A 19,110-nucleotide genomic window follows, 5' to 3' on the forward strand; every position below is an offset into this window, starting at 1 on the left:
AGGGATTCAGGTTAGCTTGATGACACATGTGGGCAGTTTTTACACAAGTGCCTTGGGATACAAGACATCCTGAGTGAGGTCATCAGCACTGCCGTGGTTTCCCGGCCTTGTCAGTGTGTGTCCCTGTCACACAGGTCCCAAGAAACACATACGCAGTCATTCATAGACCAACAGATTTAATGTTACATTGCAGTTTCCAGTGATGCAGAATACAGCTGCAATTGTGTTTTAAGGAGAAGCCGGTGGTGCCTCTCCTGGGCCTGTCTGCAGCCTCGTAGACAATTCCACAGAGGTGGCTCCACCTCCGGTTACCCTGCACCGTCCACGGCTTTACAGTTCAGTGTGCAAGACTTTTCCTTTCTCGTCAAAAGCCTCTCTGCCCAGTGCTCTGCAGCAGTCTGCTCGTCAGCTCTTTGGCCTGGCCTTTATCAGGAGATTTGTCCTATCACTCATTGAAAGTAACTTCCCAAGCAACAGAAATACTAGCTTGACTGGCACTGTGGTATGTTAAAAGGCACAAGGGCATTGTGGCTTCACATTTTTGCTGGATCCCAAGAAGTGCCATGATGTTAAAAGGATGCAGCAGAGATATCAAAATTACGTTTTCAGAATCATCATCTTGGGATAGTTTGGCCAGGGTTTCCTAATTCTTTACTATCTGGGTCTTCCCTGTTGGCCTTCAGAGGCTTAACTTTTTAATTAAGATTAGCAGTGATGTGTCTAGTAAGTGCTGCCACAGGTAGTTGCAAGTCTGTCAGCATAGACTGGAAATTTATCCCTCTAACATTTGACTTCAAGTAAGCCATTAGCCCACTGTGCAATATAGAAAGGTGTTTTCAAGTATTTGGCCACAGGTTTTCATATCCATCATAAGGTTAGCATTCAATAAAGGAAAAAATTCTTTCTGACTCCGGTGTTAAATTGTAAATAAACCCCAGATGCCATAAAGAACACTCCAGGAGCTGTTTGTTGCCTGGGATTGGTAAAGACAGGATGGTTTTTGAAACTTGGAATTTCCTCATATCCAGCAAAAGGAATCTCGTGTTCTTTGATTCCTGGCAGAGCTCAGTGGCTTTAGTCTTTCTGTCTTTCTTGAGGGGGAAAATTGTGTTCTTGATCCATCAACCAATTTGGCAACTTTAATCTTGAGGTTCTTCAATTTAAAGAAGGGTTAATAAAAAACCTGTTCTGCTGGCTAAATAGCTAAGATCAAGTTTGTAATAAAGTATTGTATAATGCTTCTACACCGTGCGGAAGAGTGTGCTGTTTGTTCGTGCATCAAGCATAGTCAATACACCTGAAACGCCATATAGCAAGGCCACCAAAACCAGGCTCTCAGGTAAGTCACTGCTGCTGTAACATCATCTTCAGGAAGATCTGCCGGTCCAGGGGCTTCTTAGTTTTTAAACAATAACCAGACTGAACTTCTGTGACTAAAGAAAAACTTCACATTAACCATAATTTATAAAATTTCAACTGTAACCACTAGATATCCTAAAACCTTTGTGCATAAAGAACTGAACCACAAAAGGGTTTGTGCCAACATTCTGCCTTCTGGCTTCCACTGCAGAGCACAGATTACCAGTAGAACGTGTCCAGTTCAGAGGCGTGGTCATCACCGCCACACACTAGACTCCACTCCGGCACTTGGGAATGATGGGCCCAGTTAAGTCTGCGAGCCTCCTCTTCCTCACTGGAAAGGAAGGGAGATGAGATGTAAGCCAGTTGTCCCTGTGGGCCAGGAACCACCTCTGTGGCTCAGAAAGCGCTGTGAGCTTCTCGCTAACGCTTTGGTTAGCAGAGTGAAGCCAGTTGTTTCTAAAGGGTACTTATGTGTAGTTGTGTAACGGCCCTCCCACTTGTCAGCGTTCACTGATGAGGGTCTGTGGTAATGTAGATTCATTCATAAATTACTTCTAAGTCGCTGACCTACAGGTATAAAACGCCTTTATCCAGCTCCACTGCTTTAACTTTACTTACAGAGGCCCTGCAGCGAAGATCCTTAGTCCACTTCAGATGAGTTAAGTCAGTCTTCTTAGTAAGACTAGGGTCTTAACTGCTGGATACATTTCCCTTGGCTTTCTCAGAGTTCCTGGCCTCCCTCCTGCCTATGTAAACAACAGTGTCTACACTAAGATTCCTCTGCATTATCTGTCCCCTCAGGGTTAACCCTGACATTTTCCCAGACGCAAAACATAAGCTCAAACATGATCACAGAACAAAGTAGTTAAAAGCCATAAAGAAGAAAGAAGAAAACACTAGCCAGGAGGTTACAGGTTGGAGGCATTAGCTTATAGGACCACGGGACAGGGAATGGGGTTCCCTTGGTTTTAACAAGGGAGAGTGTTCTGAAATGAATTAAGTGTCTGCAGATGAAGACCAAGCAGCAAGCTAGATCAGCCATGAGAGGAAGAAGTCTAGAGCTGGAAGGTGGCCGTCAGGGGGCTGCTGGTGTGGCAGGAAGCGGAGGAAAAAGGTCTGTTTATACTTAGATGTCTTCCAGTTCCCGAGCCGAGCCGGTAGACCTGCAGCCAACAGATGGGTGAATACGAGCTGCAACAAGAACCGAATCAGCTTGTGCAAACACGGAGCCTATAAAGCAGAACCACCTAGGAAGGTGCGGTACTCGGGTCGTGGCTGGGAGCTGGGGGAGGGGCGTGGGGCACAGGGCACCCAGTATGGGGCCCAGAGTTCAGCTGGTGCCTGAGCTCCTGCACACCCCTTCGCCCCCATCTGGAGAATAATAAATGCAAATCAATGGGCAATCTCCTGATGAGAAAACACTGGAACTATCAGAATGTCCAACAGCTTGGGGGTGGACGTGGAGAAACAAAAACCCTAAGAGTGGAAGAGGTTCACCTGAGGTGACCAAAGGGTTTATGATTCAGGGGTGGGGAACATCTGGCCCGTAGGCCATATAAGGCCTGTGAAATCATTTGATCTGGCCCTGCCAAGGCATTAGGGATTAGTTAATTAAATGTTTGACCAAGTATAGCAGGCTAATTTTTAAGTTGATAATTCTGTATGGCCCTCGAATGATGTCATAAATATCCAAATGGCCCTTGGCAGAAAAAAGGTTCCCCACCCCTGGTTACGTGAACAGACCTTTAGGCATGTCCATGTTACCTGTGCAAGCATGCCTGGCAGGGCAGCCTCTTTACACCTCTTTTGCATGCAACACCTCATTGCAGCCCCTCCACTCTTCTGGAATGTCAGTGTTGTTACCATTTCCATGTTATGGACGAGGAAAGAAGGGCAGAGAGAGGGTACACTTCCTGCTCAAAGCACTACAGCTGGTACCAGAGAGAACCAAGGCTTGTGCCTCAGTCCAGCACCTCTCTCAGTACCACCCGAGCCCTCCATGTGAGTTTTACATATCCACAGCTCATCTGGTTCTCACAGGACATTAGCTCCATTCCCCTGGACAAGGAAAGAGCCAGGATCCTGGAAGCTGGTGGCAGAGTCAGGACTGGAACCTGGTCCCCAGCCCAAGTTCAGGGTACAGAAAGGGATGCCTCCCATGTTTCCTTCCCCGCTACATGCCCTCACTGCGTACACTGGGCTGGGTCTGTCCTAAGTTCCCCTGCACTGATGTCGCAGGGACTGGGTGAGGCACCCACTTATTCAATATTCTTTCCCCCCATTTTAAGGAAATTGAGGCCAAAGAGAGGGAATAACATGCTCCAAGTCACGAGAATAAGTGACAGAACTGGGAGTAGAAGCCGGGTCTCCCAATATCCACCTTCCATTCAATCTGCTTTTTACTTCCACTAAAGCAAACTGCTCTGTGTTGCTTATCATTGCAACATCAAGAGACTCGTTTATCAGAGCCCAAAGGAATCTTGAGTCATCCGGACCAACCTCCGTGGTGGCTTGAGCTCCCTCCATCACTTCCCGCCAGCCTTGGACATCTTCATAACGTCTTTGGGGAGCTTTTACATGCATTTATATACACAACAGCACTTACTGAGTGCTACTGCGTCCCAAGCACAAGAATCAGAACTAAAGATATTGCTTAACAGGGTCCAAGATATACCAACAGTAAGTCTGATAAACTATTACAGGTACCCTGGCAGGTCTCTACCAAGTATGAGGCACAATGCATGAAGTGGTCAGATCTTCAGGTGACATTCTGCTGAATCTTACAGGATAAAGGGGTAGTGGTGGGAAGGGAGCAGGAACATTAGGAGTAAAGGCCCTCTATAGGGATGCTTTTGCTTGGGTCACTCAGAGGCATTCTAGCTACCTGGAAGGGTTGGTACTAATATGGCAAGAGGATGGCTCATCAGGTGTGTCAAGAGATGAGTCTGGCAGGGCCTCACCCAGAGAGGAGGTGGAGAGCACAGGTTCAAGGACTGGACTGCCAGTTCGAAGCCCACTTCTGCCCACTGCGGGTAACCTTACCTACTCTCTAGGCCTCCTTTCCTTAGCACAGAATGGCGGTAACAATAGCACCTGCCTCAGCTGGTTGCTGGCAGCCAGTGGGAGTAAGATGGGAGTGTGCACAGCAGTGCCTGGCACACAGCGGGCACCTTTAAGTATTAACTACGTTGTTAAGGGACTTGTGAGCCATGTCAGGGAGTTTAGGCTGAGAGCAGTGGGAGCCCAGAAAGGGGTCTAAGCAGAGCCCGAAGGAATCCTGACAGGACAAGGCTCGGGATGAGCACTGTGCCCGATGCCAGCCCTGGAGGACCAGGTAAGTGTGATGAGGACTTGACATGAGGCAGCTGATAGGGGTGGCGAGGAGGTGACTGGCTGGGGTGGGGCTGTGCACAGAGAGAGGCCCAGATTTCTGGTTTGAATGGCTGCGAGGAAAGTAGTGCCTTTTCTGAGATGGTTTTAGGGCAGTGGTTCTCAACCTTGGCTGCACATTAGAATCACCTGGGAATCTTTTTAAAATCCTGATTTCTGGGCCTCATCCTCTGGAGATTCTGTTTCTTTGTTATGGGGTGAGGCCACAACATTAGTAACAAAGAAACAGAATCTCCGGAGGATGAGGCCCAGAAATCAGGATTTTAAAAGGATTCCCAGGTGATTCTAATGTGCAGCCAAGGTTGAGAACCACTGCTTTAGGGGAAGACGATGATTTGGGGTGTGCTGTGCCAGGGGTGCTCGTTAGAAAGGTCTTTCTTGAGAATACGGTAAAAGAGCGACGTTTCTAGGAAGGGATGTTTTCTGGTTTAAAACATGTTACACCCTCCCCCAACCTTAGCCTTCCCCCCCCACCCCCGCCTCCCCTCCCTCCTCGTCCCACACACACACACAACTGTCTTAACTTGGAGGCTGCAATTCAGATTTAATTAAGTAGAGAGAACCTCAACAGCAGATTTACAGGACCTGACAGCTAGGCTTAGCCTAGGTCTGAGCTATAAACAGTGTGGAGATAGGACTCATCTGAGATCGCCATGGGAAAACGTAGCGAGGGATCCACGGCTCCTCCCAGATGCCGCCATGCCCAGGTCCCTGCTCTCTCCCACAGAACACAGCGTGGGAAGGGTCCCAGGCAGGCTGCCTGTCTGCAGGGGCTCTGGCTGACCCATGGCCTTGGGGACTGATATCCCCCCAGGAGGAGCCCACCTGCCCAAGCCATAGGCCGGGAGCTGGCACAGAGCAGGTCACAGCGAGAGGAGACTGGAGAGGCTCAGGCACTGCTCACAACCACAGTGGCTGGGTGGGGCCCACAGGAATATTTTATGATAAAAATATTCAGCTGGAAAACACAGAAGCCTGTCTGCTTCATCGGAGCATCACGGGCGAGATGAGGGACTGTGCTAGAAAGCAAGGATTTCTCTCTCACAGAATCCTTTGTTAAAGAATGATCTCCCTTTTTCTAATGCACTGTCAGAATCAGAAGCATTTCTTTTACCAAAATTAGCAGATGGCCGCAAATTTGCTTTTAAAGCTAGAAATCCTACATCACCAACTAGCGCTCTGCCTGCTGTGTGTAATCGCCGAACCGATGCTGCTCTAGTTGCTCCTGTGGGAGACCCCGAGGGGAAAGCTGCACAGTCTCCGGGGTAACCCAGAGGCCCACGTTTATCACCTGTCACTCCTGCCCAGGAAACTGCCACAGTCCCGCTTCCCACCTGCTTTCATCACCAAACTCCTCAGGTTGGCATTAAAGGCCTTTGGCTCACAGCCTCCCCACATGTACTGAGTCCCATTCCTTGTGAACACCTCGCATACCTGCCGATCATCCTGCCTTTGCCCATGTCATTCCCTCTGCTTGGAACGCCCTTCCTCCCTTCTCTGTGAGTTCCTATTTTCTTTTTTTAAAATATATTTTATTGATTTTTTACAGAGAGGAAGGGAGAGGAATAGGGAGTTAGAAACATCAATGAGAGAGAAACATCGATCAGCTGCCTCCTGCACACTCGCTACTGGGTATGTGTCCGCAACCAAGGTACATGCCCTTGACAGGAGTCGAACCTGGAAGCCTTGAGTCCGCAGGCCGATGCTCTATCTGCTGAGCCAAACCAGTTAGGGCATCCTATTTTCGGTTCTAGGTCTAACTCCCCATACTAGTTCCTCAGTCCTCTTAGGTTTTTCGTCTCTCCTGTTCTGCACACTGGGCCCTACCACCTCGCCTTTGCCTGGGCTAGCACCCCATCAGGAACGCCTCCTGACCTCCCCCACAACCTCTCTCTTCCTTTCCAGGCTGGCTGAAGGCCCACCCCAACCAGGATGCTTTGTTTAACTGGCCTTTGTCCTCACAAATCATGTCCTCATTTTACTTGGATACAGTATGCAGGCATGCTTGAATTTTTAGGCACAACTTTGAGTCTTTTCTCCCCTAAAAGGTATAAAGGTTCCTGAGTCAGGGAACTAGTGTTTCTGTTGCCCCTTGCGTCACCGAGCACACGCTCACTAACCACGGGTGTGACTTGACTGAGCCTCTGCCTAGAAGGGCAGCCTGACCCAGGCTTCACTTTCTCTGCAGGGAAAAGGAGGGATGGGCCTGAAGTCCTTCAAGCTCAGGCCCTCTAGGGTCCTGCCACAACCTCGAGAGATCCCTGGTGCTAGGAGTTGGGCCTGGATTTTGGAATCACAGACTCTCAGGACTGGGAGTGTCCTCCAGAGCATTTCATTACATCTCCAGCTGATTTTGGTATCTCACCCCACCCCCAGCCCCTACCCCACCTTCCCTGCAGCAACCCTGATCTCTAGTCATCTGGAACCTTCCTTCCCCAGAAAAATAAAAAAAACCTCCAGACCATCTTGCTACTGGAAGACCTGAGCTGGATTAGCCCTGAGAGAGGCACTGAGGGGCACACAGGAAGCTCAGCCTAGGCTGGGAGGGGAAACAGGAGAATATTGCATAGCACAACAGAACGGAAGGCTTGCAGTGCTCCTGAAGCCAGCTCACCGCTGGGCCAACAGTTCAGGGTAGCTGTCAACTCTGTGGCACCATCATAATTGCAATTCTTAGTTACGAGTGTTAGTTCTTATTTTATTTCCAATCAGGGCACTTCAGATAAACCGGGACACTGGCTGCATTTTTTTGTTTGCTTTATGGACTTTCCTGGACCTGCAGCTCTAGAAAAAGTGGCAAGTAGCCTCTGGGCTGTGATATCTTTAAGAGCAAGAACCTGCATCTTCAACACCCAGGGGCCGATAGGGCTTTGACCGGTGTTTGTTGAATTGGCTCACTCGATCTGCAGTGTGTGTGGCTCTGAGGTTATCTAGGCAGAGGTTCTGCGAGTGCCTGCCTTGTGCACACTCACCTACACACTCCTCTCCAGCCACTAACCTCGCCTCAGGTTCATCGCCATGTGCTTTAGAACTAGGCTCTTTGTATTTCACTGAGTGTTAAAAACAAAACAAGCAACAAAAGCCACATGTAAAGCAGGTTTGAATTTGATGAAAAAACTCACTGAATACATTGCCCTTTAGAAAACATATTTCATAATTCAATCTCAGAAAGCAACTTTCTTTTTTTTTTTAACTCATCATGCTTCCGTCTCGTCTGTAATAAGAATAACATAATTTGGATTTTCTTCTTCCTGCCTTGTCTCCAGCAAACTCATGGCTAAATATAATAATCAAATATATTAACGTATTAGGCCTACTCCTTTTCTTGGTTGTTTTTTTCCTCCACTTTTCCTATAGCCTTATCAGACCCACTCTTTTTGGGACACTATATCAGGTTCTTTTAACAGCCAGCAGGAACACACATAAGTAGCTACACACAGAGCTTGGGAACAACTGGCATCTGGAAAAGTCAGTGATGGATGTCACTTTTCATTCAACTGACTTATTGGGTGTTTGCTCACAAGAAAGACTGTGACATTTTCTTTTCAGAACAAACTATATCTTTAACTGAGATTCAATTACTGTAACCTGTTTACTACGAAGTCAACATTTTCAACTCTTATCTTAAAAACAAAGAGAAGTCTCCTAGGCTTGGGGCTATGGTAATAGTGCTGGTTGGGGGCTGTGGGACCTGGGGCTGGAGCCAGACCGTGACCTGGACAGAATTCTTGAGTTCGGAGAAGGGTGTTCGGAGGAGGAGATTCACGGTGAGCCTGTGTTCTTCCGCCTTTCATTTCAGGAGCTAATGCACTGAGGGTGCCCTCTGGGCCTGCCCTGGGCTGAGCTGAGCTGAACTGAGCTGAGCTTTGCTGCCGGGAGGAGAGGGCCCAACCTCGGCTCCCTGACACAGGCTGCTCACAGCCCAACGAGGAGACAAGGCACAAACACACAAAACGAATGCAACCAACGTGAAAGTCGGAGTCAGGCTCACCAAGAGGACCCCCTGGGAAAGTTATCCATGAAAACTCCCCCCAGGACAGGTGGGGAGGGAGCACATTTTTACTCACCAAGGTCGTTGTTGCTCATCATGGCGTTGGAGGCCCGCAGCCGGGGCCCCTGCTGGGTAAAGTGGTAGCCGAATTTCAGAAGCGTTGTGTTTTTTTCCAACATGCTCACGATCTCCATTTCCACTTTGTTGCCCAGGGGCTGGCTCTTTGGTCAAGAAAGAACAATAGTCACCAATCATTCCATTTGCAAGGCACCTATCCCTTCTCTACCCACCAGAAACCCTGAGTGGTGGGCGGGGACTTTATCCCCACCTCCCCGAGCAGGAAATGGAAGTCTGGAGCAGGTGAAAGTACAGCCAGGAGGAAATGAGCTGGGATTCGAACCCAGGCCACTGGACACCTACGATAGATCTTTCCACTGGCCCACAGCAGCATCCTAGAAGGACTGAGCAGAAGGACCTTCAAATCATCTAGTCCCAAGGAAATTTTAAAATCCTGCTGCCCGGGCTGTTGCCCATACTAATTAATCCAGGATCACTAGGAGTGAGGCTCAGACGTATGTGGCTTTTCACACTCCTCAGGTGATTCCAATGTACAGCCAGGTTTGATAATCAGTCATTTAGACTCATCTGCAATTTACAAAGGAAGAAACGGAGGCTGAGAGAGGGAAAAGGATTTGCCCAAAGTCACACAGGGGGTTGGGAATGCCAGAGTCAGCTTCCTGCAGCCTGTTATGTCCCTTACCCCCAAAGCTATAGTGATCATCCGACAAAGATGAAAGAAAGGGAAAACCCTTTAAGATTTACTCTTAGAAACTTTCGAATATGCAATGTAGGATTATTAATTCTAATAATATAAGTCATGCTGTACATTACACCTCTATGACTTATTTGTTTTATAGCTAAAAGTTTTCACTTTTTAAAAAATATATTTTTATTGATTTCAGGGAGGAAGGGAGAGAGGGAGAGAGGGAGGGGGGGAGAGAGAGGGAGGGGGGAGAGAGAGAGAGAGAGAGAGAGAGAGAGAGAGAGAGAAACATCAATAATGACAGCAAATCATTCATTGGCTGCTTCTCCCTACTGGGGATAGAGCCTGAAACCTGGGCATGTTCCCTGACTGGGAATCGAACCATGACTTCCTGGTTCATTCGTCGATGCTCAACCACTGAGCCATGCTGGCAGGTGAAGTTTTCACTTTTTGATCCCCTTCGCCCATTTCACCCACTCGACCCCCATCCCTGGCAACTACCAATCTTTTCTCTGTATCTATGAGCTTGGTTGTGTTTTGTTTTTAGATTTCATATATAGGTGAGCTCATATGGTATTTGTCTTTGTCTGACTTATTTCACTTAACATAAGGCTCTTAAGGTCCATCTATGTTGTTGCAAATGGCAAGATTTCATTCTTTTTTATGATGGAATAATATTTCATTGTGTACACACACACACACACACACACACACCTTTTTTATCCATTCATCCATTGGTGTGCATTTAGGTTGCTTCCATGTGTTGGCATTGTCAATTGCAGTGAACACGAGGGTACACACTATATCTTTTCGAATTAGTGTTTGTGTTTTCTCAGAAGTGGGATTGCTGGATCATATGGTAGTTTTATATTTTTTTTCAGGAATCTCCATGCTGTTTTCCATAGTGGCTGCATCAATTTACATTCCTACCAACAGTACACAAGGGTTCCTTTTTCTCCATATCCTTGCAAACCCATGGCATTTCTTGTCATTTTGATGATAGCCATTCTACCAGGTGTGCAGCAATATCTCATTATGGTTTTGATATGTGTTTCCCTGATGATTAGTGATTTTGAGCATCTTTTCATGTACCCATTAGCCATCTGTATGTCTTCTTTGGAAAAATGTCTATTCAGATATTCTGCCAATTTTAAAATTGGACTGTTTATTAAACTTTAAATTTAAATAATTAAAATTAAATAAATTTTAAAATTCAGTTCCTCAGTTGCACTAGCCACATGTCAAGTGTGCAATAGCCACTGGCTACCATGTTGGTCCTGCAGATACGGAGCATTTCCATCGTCCCAGAAAGTTCTTGTGGAGGTGCTGTCCTAGACTGTGACCCCTGGGATAGCACACAGGACCCAGGATCTCTAGGTCAAGGTCAAGGCCACAGGATTGAATTGAATGGAGGAAACAGGAATAGGCTCGATGCATAGGAGGGTTGAGAAGATACATCAGCCCAGCATCCGAAGAGACAAGCATGGAACCGTGGTTGAAATCTTGATGGAGAACTCCTCCCAGGTTATTCTGAGTTCACCAGAGCTTGTCTGGGTTCAGATGGGGCTGAGATGCTGATTAGGGCAAACAGAGGGCCATTGGTGAAATTCCACCAGACTGTCTGGCAAGGCTCCTGAAAGGGCTGGGAAGAGCTCTGGCCTGTCCTCAGAGAACTCAGACCAGCCCTGCGCTCTGGCTGGCTTGGACTGGCAGCCCATCTCACCCCCGCCCATTTTGAGCTGGAAGCCTGGCCTCCCCTTGAGGGCACTTGCTGGGAGAGCACTGCGCAAACTCACAAACTCACGGTGGGCTAGTCTGAGAAAGCGCGGAAGCGCAGGTCCTCCCTGACTGGAGGGGCTGCCAGGGCTGCTTCTATAAAGCTGGCACTTCAGGTCACTCAGTTCAGAGTACAGAGCACCCCAGTGCAGACTGCCCCCATCCAACCTCCCTACATCCTGGGGAGGAGGGCCGGGCAGGCAGGAACTAGCACCCCGTCTCAGAGATGAGTGAACGGAGCCCACGTATAGATGGGAGCTGGACTGTGCTCCCTCTGCTTAATGACGGAGCCAAGGCTTGGCCTTAACCCGGGGCTGGAAGGACTTCAGAGGACTCTGTAGGCCCACATTCTCAAACAAGCATCCACTGTCCCTGAGACACACGCAGATGTGTGTGTGTGTGTGTGTGTGTGTGTGTGTGAAGATACAGGATTCTTTTAGATAATTGTGGCCAATCTTCCTGGCATGTTAATCTTGGACCAAAACCACTATTTTTACATTATGGAGTAAAATAGAAAACATGTATGCATCTTAACAAGCTTTGTACTTGCTTCATTCTCAGGCTGTCCCCTTTTCTCCAGGGACTCTGAGACCAGAAGGCCTCGATCATCTCATAGATGAGAGAAGAGGCCATTGGGGATGAGGTTAGAACTAAAACTCTGGTTCTTACTTATTTTTCAAATACTTGTTAGTTAGTAATTATCCTATCTAATAAGGGTAATATGCAAATTAACTGTCACTCTGTCACAAAGATGGCAGCACCCAGTCCTCTCAGCCCCACCGGAGTCCCCCAGTCCTGAGGGGGGCGGCCGCTGAGAGCGGACAGCGTGAGCAGCCTGAAGGAATGCTTGCTTCATCGCCATGGCAACGAGACAAGTGTTTCGCACCCAGCCACAGAGGGCCTCTGGCCAGGCCGGGTGTGGAATGCTCACGTTGTTGCAGGCCGGGCTGAGGAGACCTTCCCCTCACCCCCGTGCACGAATTTCATGCACTGGGCCTCTAGTTGTATGTCATAAGCACCTTACATACGCTAACTAGGAACCTATGGAATATGTACTATTGTTGTGCCTTTCATCTTATAGGTGAGGGACATAAAGAATAGAGGTATTAAGAAATTTCCGCTGAATCACAGAGCTAGGCAGGTGCAGACCAGGATTTGAATATGGGCAGTTTGCTCCGTGTTGATCACTGTTTTCAGCTGCTAACTTTTGGGGGGTAATTTGTTACACAGCTAGAGATAATTGGTGCACACACATAATGTTGAGCAAAAAAAGCCAGACATAAAAGAGCACATGCATGTGATTCCATTGATCTGAAGCTTAAGAACAGGCAAAACTCATCTATGGTGACAGAAAGCAGGATGTGATGGCATTAGGAGGGTATCGATTGGGAAGGGGCATGAGGGAGCCTGCTGGGCTGCTGGATGCATTCTGTCTTGATCTTGGTGGGGATTACACAGGTGTATACATGTATAAATTCACTGAGCTGTCCTGTTAAGACATATCTGCTTTACCATATATGCTACACTTCACTAAAAAAGTAAATTTAAGTAAGAAAGAGAGGGAATAAGGGAAGAAAGAAAGGAGGTAAAAAGTTGTTCCTTGCACGACCTAGAATCTCTCCCAGAAGTCGGTTCTCCCCACCCAATCTGTCCACCACCAACTAAGTCTAACTAACAACAGACATATCACCTCCCTCTGATTGAGAGAATACTACACGGTTCAAGGATCAACACATTAAATCCTCTCACTACGCTAGTACGTTGAGTATCAGTATTAGTCCCATTTTATAGATGAGGAAACTGAGGCATGGACACATTAAGTGACGTTCCTGAGTTACACAGCAAGAGCAGAACGGGGGCTTGATCCTTTGTTTGACTTTAAGTGTCAGGGATCTGAAGACAGGTCATGCTTGGGTCAGTCTGTCTCTTGTCTGGGAAGCTCCTGGTTTTTCAGGACAGACTGCCGTGGCAACCTGACACGGAGCGAGACGGTTGTTGTCACAAATCTTTAGTCTAATTCACTCTGATCTGTGTAGGAGAAGGGTGTTCTCTTCACCATACATTTTGTCTCTCACTTCCCCTAATTTTATCTCATTTTTCCCTGAGAAGTGAGGTCAGTAAAGGAACACAATTGGCATGTGGGTGAAGGAACAGTGACACGGCCTGTCCTCTCACTGAGGTTGGATTACTTAGTTAATTCCAGGCTGAATTACTTCAAATCGCAGTGAAAATACAGATGTGAAAAGGATGCACAGACCCAGAGCTGCTGCTTCGGAGGTAAATGTAGAAGGAACATCACAGCAACACAGAGAACACAATTAGTCGAACAGTCTTGCTCTTTTGGTTTTCAAGTGTTTTTCTTACTCCTTGCAAATCCAAAAGTATATTCAGTCTCACTTAACATAGTTAGCCAGCTGACATAAGTGTGTAATCTAACAGTGAGGGGTGTCGCCAAGTGTGAAACCCTTCAGGATTCTATTCCAGTGTATCTTTCATTTTCTCTCTACACTGATTTTCATTAGGAAAATAATCCAATCTTGGAAAACAAGAAAACACAATCCACTTTCTTTAGCTTTTTTTTTCCTTCAAAATATTAAGCACATCCTGTCAAACATTGGAATGAAACGTGATCAATCCAGCCAATACCCCCGACCTTGCACATATCTTCATTTGGGGAGGGGGTCGTGTTTCAGGTGTTGTCTGCTCAGAGGGGCAGGGAGAGCACCCTGAGCCCTCAGGGTCCTGGGGAAGGACCTGCTGGAGGGAGCTCAGTCAGGAGTGAGGAGGGTGAATTGAGGGGCCCAGAGAACCCCCATTTGGGTATGACCTGCTGGGAGTGGGCGGGGCCTGCAGACACCCCATCTGTAGGGTCGACCCTGTCCATCCAGACAGGCAGCCAAGCCTGTCTGACAGGCAGGACCTCTCAGCTCCAACCCAGCTCTGACTCTTCCTTGATCTATGACTTCGGGCAAGTCTCATCCCTTCTCTGATCCTCAGTTTCCCCACCTGTAAAAGGAGGGCAGGACTGCCATTTTCTCAGTGTCCTCAGCTCCAGGTCTGCGCCCCTCTGCCCTCTCCCACCCTCACCGCCTTCCCTGCCCCTCCAGCCCTCACTGCTGGCTCTGGGCAACTGCAGGCAGCAGCAGAGCAGAGTCTGGAGATAAAGAAAGACTGGCCGAGTAAACAAAGAGCCTCAGAGTCCTGGTTCCAGAATGTGTGTCACCGGGTAGAAGGCCCCAAGTCCCTTTCCTTGGCCATATAAGGAGAAAGGAGAGCAGCGACTCACTGACACAGGTGACAGGCACAAGGGCTGAGGAGAAGGCTGCCGCGTCTGAAGGCCTCGGGGACTAACCAAGAATGAGGAATAAATCACATGCCACTCAGCACCTCCTTTTGGCCACACTCCCTAGAAGCCTAGGGGCTGGGGCACCTGGTGAGAGGCAGTCCCCATGCCCAGACCTCCTAACGCACTGGGAGAGGCATGGGTGGCCTCCCTAGAGCCTGGGTGGCTGAGCCCCCTCCTCAAGACAGGCCTCCTCCCAGTCCTCCTCCTCCCCTGCCAGACCCCACTCAGTCTCCAGACTCCAGCATATGGGAGCACTTCCCCCAGGTCCCCTCATCCAGGAGGTCATCCCACCTCTCTGGTCTCCCAGGCCCTGATGCCCTCTTCCCGCTCCCATCCAGCAGAGAACCATGTTCCCGAGCACAACTTTGGTGCACAGGGCAGTCTACAACCCACCTTCCCTCAGCATCCATTCAGAGCCCCTTGGACTCCCAACTCCCTTTCTGCCCTTCCTCCTGGGGTACCATTCATTATGCTTGGATGGGCTCCTTCACTTTCCCTTCTCCTCTTTGTGTGATTCCTGCACCTGAGATGCCATGGTCTCTACTTCCCATTCTGAGATACTGTCCACCCTAAGGTTTATCTCAAACTTCACCTCCTCCAAGAAGCCCTCCCTGATGCCTGCTCCTGGCTGACACGGCCCACCCCGGTGGACCGTAGGGCCCTCTGCCTGTGGCCTGCTGGAGTACCTCACCTAATGGTCATTTCTGCTCTATGCTTCCTACGCAGCGTGGAATCCCTGGAGGGCAGCGAGAGAGCCTCATTCACACAGTGCCCAGCACTGCTCTGGGGTGCAGCCAGCACTCACCAAATGCTGATAGAAACCAAAAATGAGGCTCCCAGGCTGGGGGTAGGTGTGAGAATGCTCTGGCCTCACGCCAAGCGAGTGCCATGTGAAACTACAGTAGGGTTCAAGAGCCCAGACAGGCTCAGCTCATACACTTTGGAGTCGCCTAGACCTGGGTTCTAATCTTGCTTCTGCCACTTACTTACTGTGTGACCTTGGGCAGGTCACATAGCCTGCATGGGCCTCAGTTTCCTCGTTGACAATACCACAATGGGTTGTAATACCCACTCACAGTCTGTGTGAGCGTTAAATGACGTAATGGATTCGTGGCACCTGCTCAGGAAACTAACTCTGAATAATGGGTGAAGTCCCTAGATGCCTCTGGAGTAATTACAGAAGTTACCGGCCACCTAGTTTAATCTGTCATCTCTTCAGAAGTGGAGATTTTATGACCCCATTTACAAGGGAGGTAGTGAGGCTCAGGGAAGTGTACCAGGTGAGGGTGATGGCTCCATCTCTGGGCTCAGGGGGAAGGGGGGGGAACAGTAGTGAGAAGGAAGGTGGGCAGCTCGTCCCCTGGCAGCTGCCATCACAGTGACCTGAGCCCAGTGGTCGGGGCCCTCTGTGGCCGGCATTCTGCCCCAGGTGTCAGTTTTCAGCTGACGCTGGGTAGACCCTGACTCCCTGCACAGCTAGGCTCGAAGTCACATGACCAGCTGATCCCGGGCCTGGCCCAGAACTGCTGCCAAGCCAGCTGCATGCCTCTGTTCCATCTGCTGTGCCCCTCCTGCCTCCAATAAAGCAGGGTCAGCAATGGCCAAAGGAGGGACATAAGAGGTGGGGTGGGTAGGGGCTTGGAATGGGCGATGCAGCAGCAAGGCCACGGCGTGTGAGAGATGCAAGGAGTCCAACCCAGCAGATTCACGTGACGTGACCGGGCTGCAGCAGGCTCATGCGGCCTTTTTATATGAGTGAGAAAAAAGGACCCTCACTGGGGACAAAGCCCCACACCAAGTCCTGGAGAGAGGAATGCGGGTTAGACTCCGAGCCCTGCCTGCTCCTTGTGCAGTGAACACGCACCGCCATCCAGGGCGGCCCTGCTTACCAAGCACCACTGTGGGCCAAGTTCTGAGCTCGGCCCGAGATGGAGATGACACAGCACCAGCTTCTGAGACTCTCACAGGGAAGCCAAGGTCCCAGGAGGACACGGGTGTGAGGGGGAACACCCACCTCGCTCTGAGGGGCCAATTTCCACAGTGTAAATATTCCCACCAGGGGCGGTTTCAAGGTTCCGAGGTGCTACTGCTGTAGGGGAGTTGGGAAGAGATTTGAGTCGGCTCTGGCACGCTGGTCCCAGCTGCCTCCAGACCCCAGTGGGAGAGGAAGGGGCTGCAGCCGAACCCAGAGGAAGAGGAGCTCTCCAGGCAGAGAGTGGTAGGGGCAGGGAGGATACTCCAGCGGGGAGAAAAGCAAGAGCGAAGACGTGGAGGTTGGAAAGTAAGCAGGGAGCACATGTGAAGAGCTTTGCCGGGGTTCCGATGGACAAGGGACCACAGACGTCTTCTGGAACCTGGTGATATTTCAGCTCTTGGCCCGGACAGGGGTCACAAGCGTGGTGTGATTCGTTCAACTGTGCATTTACGTTTCATGCACTTTTCTGTTTGTTTGAAATAGTTTACAATAGAGATGAATATCTCAGTCAGGGATAACCACTACTTATAATTGTCGTATTTCCTTCCCATCTTTTTCCTATGCACACATTTATATGACCAGAAAGCAAACACTGTCATGTAGAAAACAAAAGCTCCCTATCCACACACCATAAAGAAGACAGTGTGAAAGTGTTTCAACACGTGATGGGTGGAGTGTGGGTTTCGGAGTCACCGAGTCCTGGATTCAAATCCTGGCTCCTAAAACACGAACGTGGTGGCCCTGAGAATGTTGCTTGTCTGAGCCTCTCTGAACTGTTTTCTCTTCTGCAAAGTGGGAGGGGGAATACCCACCTCCTGCAGGGAGGCTGGGAAAACCAGAGCTGGTGTGTGTCAGGTGCCTGGCACGGAGCCTAGCCCACAATGGACCCTCAACACATGTAGCATATAAGATATCTAATATGTAAGGTACTGTTATCAGCTCTGTTTTAAAAGTCAGGACTGAAAGAGTTGCCCTGAAAATAAATGATTGGATCACAGAAGTTATAGAGAAACGATAACCCCATAAGGATAAAAACAAACCAGAATTTACCCAAAGAATAACTTCGATGGTAAGGAGACTCAAAAGCCCATTGAGTGGGGTGCGGGGGTGACTGATGGAAATGGGCTATTAAGCCTGGAGAGGGAGATTCCAACGGTTATAAGATTAATCCCAACAAACAGGACTTAAAGGGAGCCAATTTCTACAGGAGATCAGAAAGGGTAGACGGGTGAGGAGTGAGCTCCCCAGCACTAGGGGGACACACGCGAAAGCTGCCAGAGCCCTTGGAGGGAATGAGGAAGGAAGGTGAGCGTGGTGGAGGTCCCCTGAAGCTGGGCTCCGTAGCTTTTACTATCAGCAGCTTCTACTCCCTCCAGCAGCAAGCAGGAAAGCGCAGGGCGGCGAGCTCCTGCAGCGAGGGACTCGAGGGGACCCTGGCTCAGCTCACCTGGTTGTCAATTTTCAGTTCCACCAGAGAAGTGTTGTGTGGAAGGGCTTCCACCAGGCGCAGGATCCCCGCTCCGGAAATGAAGTTGGATTCCACATTCAGTGTCTTCAACACCTTGTTCTCCTTGAGCATCTCAGCAAGGGCCTTGAGCCACAGGAGAAAAGCCAGGGTACCTGTGAGTCACCTTAAGCAAGACTGGAGCCCCTCTTGGGTAAAACCTAAAATATCGAGGGAAACTTGCCGGGAGCCAGAGTCCCCCGTACACCCCTGCTGTTCAAGCTCGGGACCAGGCTCGCCACACTCCCTTCACCAAGCACAGCTCGGCTCCCAAACCCCTCCCAGAGCCTCTGCTGGATGCAGGTTCTCCTCTCCTCTTCAGCCTCAACTCTCGCTGCTCCCTTACGGCAGGGCTACTCCCAGGTCCCTGTGCACGCCCAGCGCTCTCCCACTGTTTAGCCTTTGCTTCTCCTGTCCTTGCCGACTGGAATGCCCTTTCCCTTTTGCTTCACTCATCCAAACCCTGCTGTCCTTCAAGGCCGTTTTCAATGCCCCTTTCTCTGAGAAGGGCATTGCTGACACCGCCAGCTCGCTGTGGCCTGTCTTATTGGGCCGCATAGAATTTATCCACACCACCTTCATGGAACTTGTATTCCCTGGTTTAGGTGGTTTCTATATTGATGTTGTCTCTGCCATTAGACTTTCTACCCTCTGTGGGCTGAAAATCACTGTATTCATCCCACAGTGCTCATCACCGTCCACTGAGTGACTGGTGGAGTTCCAACCTCCCCAAATATTCTCACTGTCTCTTCTATTTCCCCGTTGGCATCCCATGGAGTCACTGTTCTCTGGGTCTGAGCAGCAGAGAGCGGAGAGGGTAGCCTGGGAAACCACCCACGGGGCTCAGGTAGCCCCAGCACGTGTGGGAGGAATTTGGCCAGGGGCGTAGATGATAATCAGAGCCTCTGAAGGAAATGAAGTCATTAGCGTTGGTGGAAACAGTGTGTGGTGGAGGAAAGGAGACACCAAGCAGCAGCTGATAGGCCAGGATATACAACCTGTG

The 19,110-nt window shown here is 49.4% G+C and overlaps 1 protein-coding gene across 2 annotated transcripts in view; it reads right to left on the reverse strand.

Annotated features, from left to right (window-relative positions):
- Positions 1 to 159: 159 nt before the first annotated feature.
- TMOD1 (tropomodulin 1) overlaps positions 160 to 19,110 on the reverse strand; it is a 77,259-nt gene continuing 58,308 nt past the window's right edge. For both annotated transcript variants that reach the window (XM_070431116.1, XM_070431115.1), the window contains 3 exons: positions 18,051 to 18,194; positions 8,820 to 8,964; positions 160 to 1,693 (listed from right to left, as the gene is read on the reverse strand). In XM_070431116.1, coding sequence (XP_070287217.1) covers positions 1,629 to 1,693; positions 8,820 to 8,964; positions 18,051 to 18,194 — 354 coding nt within the window. In that variant the 3' untranslated portion in view covers positions 160 to 1,628. The remainder of the gene's footprint in view (positions 1,694 to 8,819; positions 8,965 to 18,050; positions 18,195 to 19,110) is intronic.

This window comes from Myotis yumanensis, unplaced genomic scaffold (assembly GCF_028538775.1).
Source record: "Myotis yumanensis isolate MYYU_CA2020_CCGP unplaced genomic scaffold, mMyoYum1.0.hap1 SCAF_12, whole genome shotgun sequence".
NCBI lineage: Eukaryota > Metazoa > Chordata > Mammalia > Chiroptera > Vespertilionidae > Myotis > Myotis yumanensis.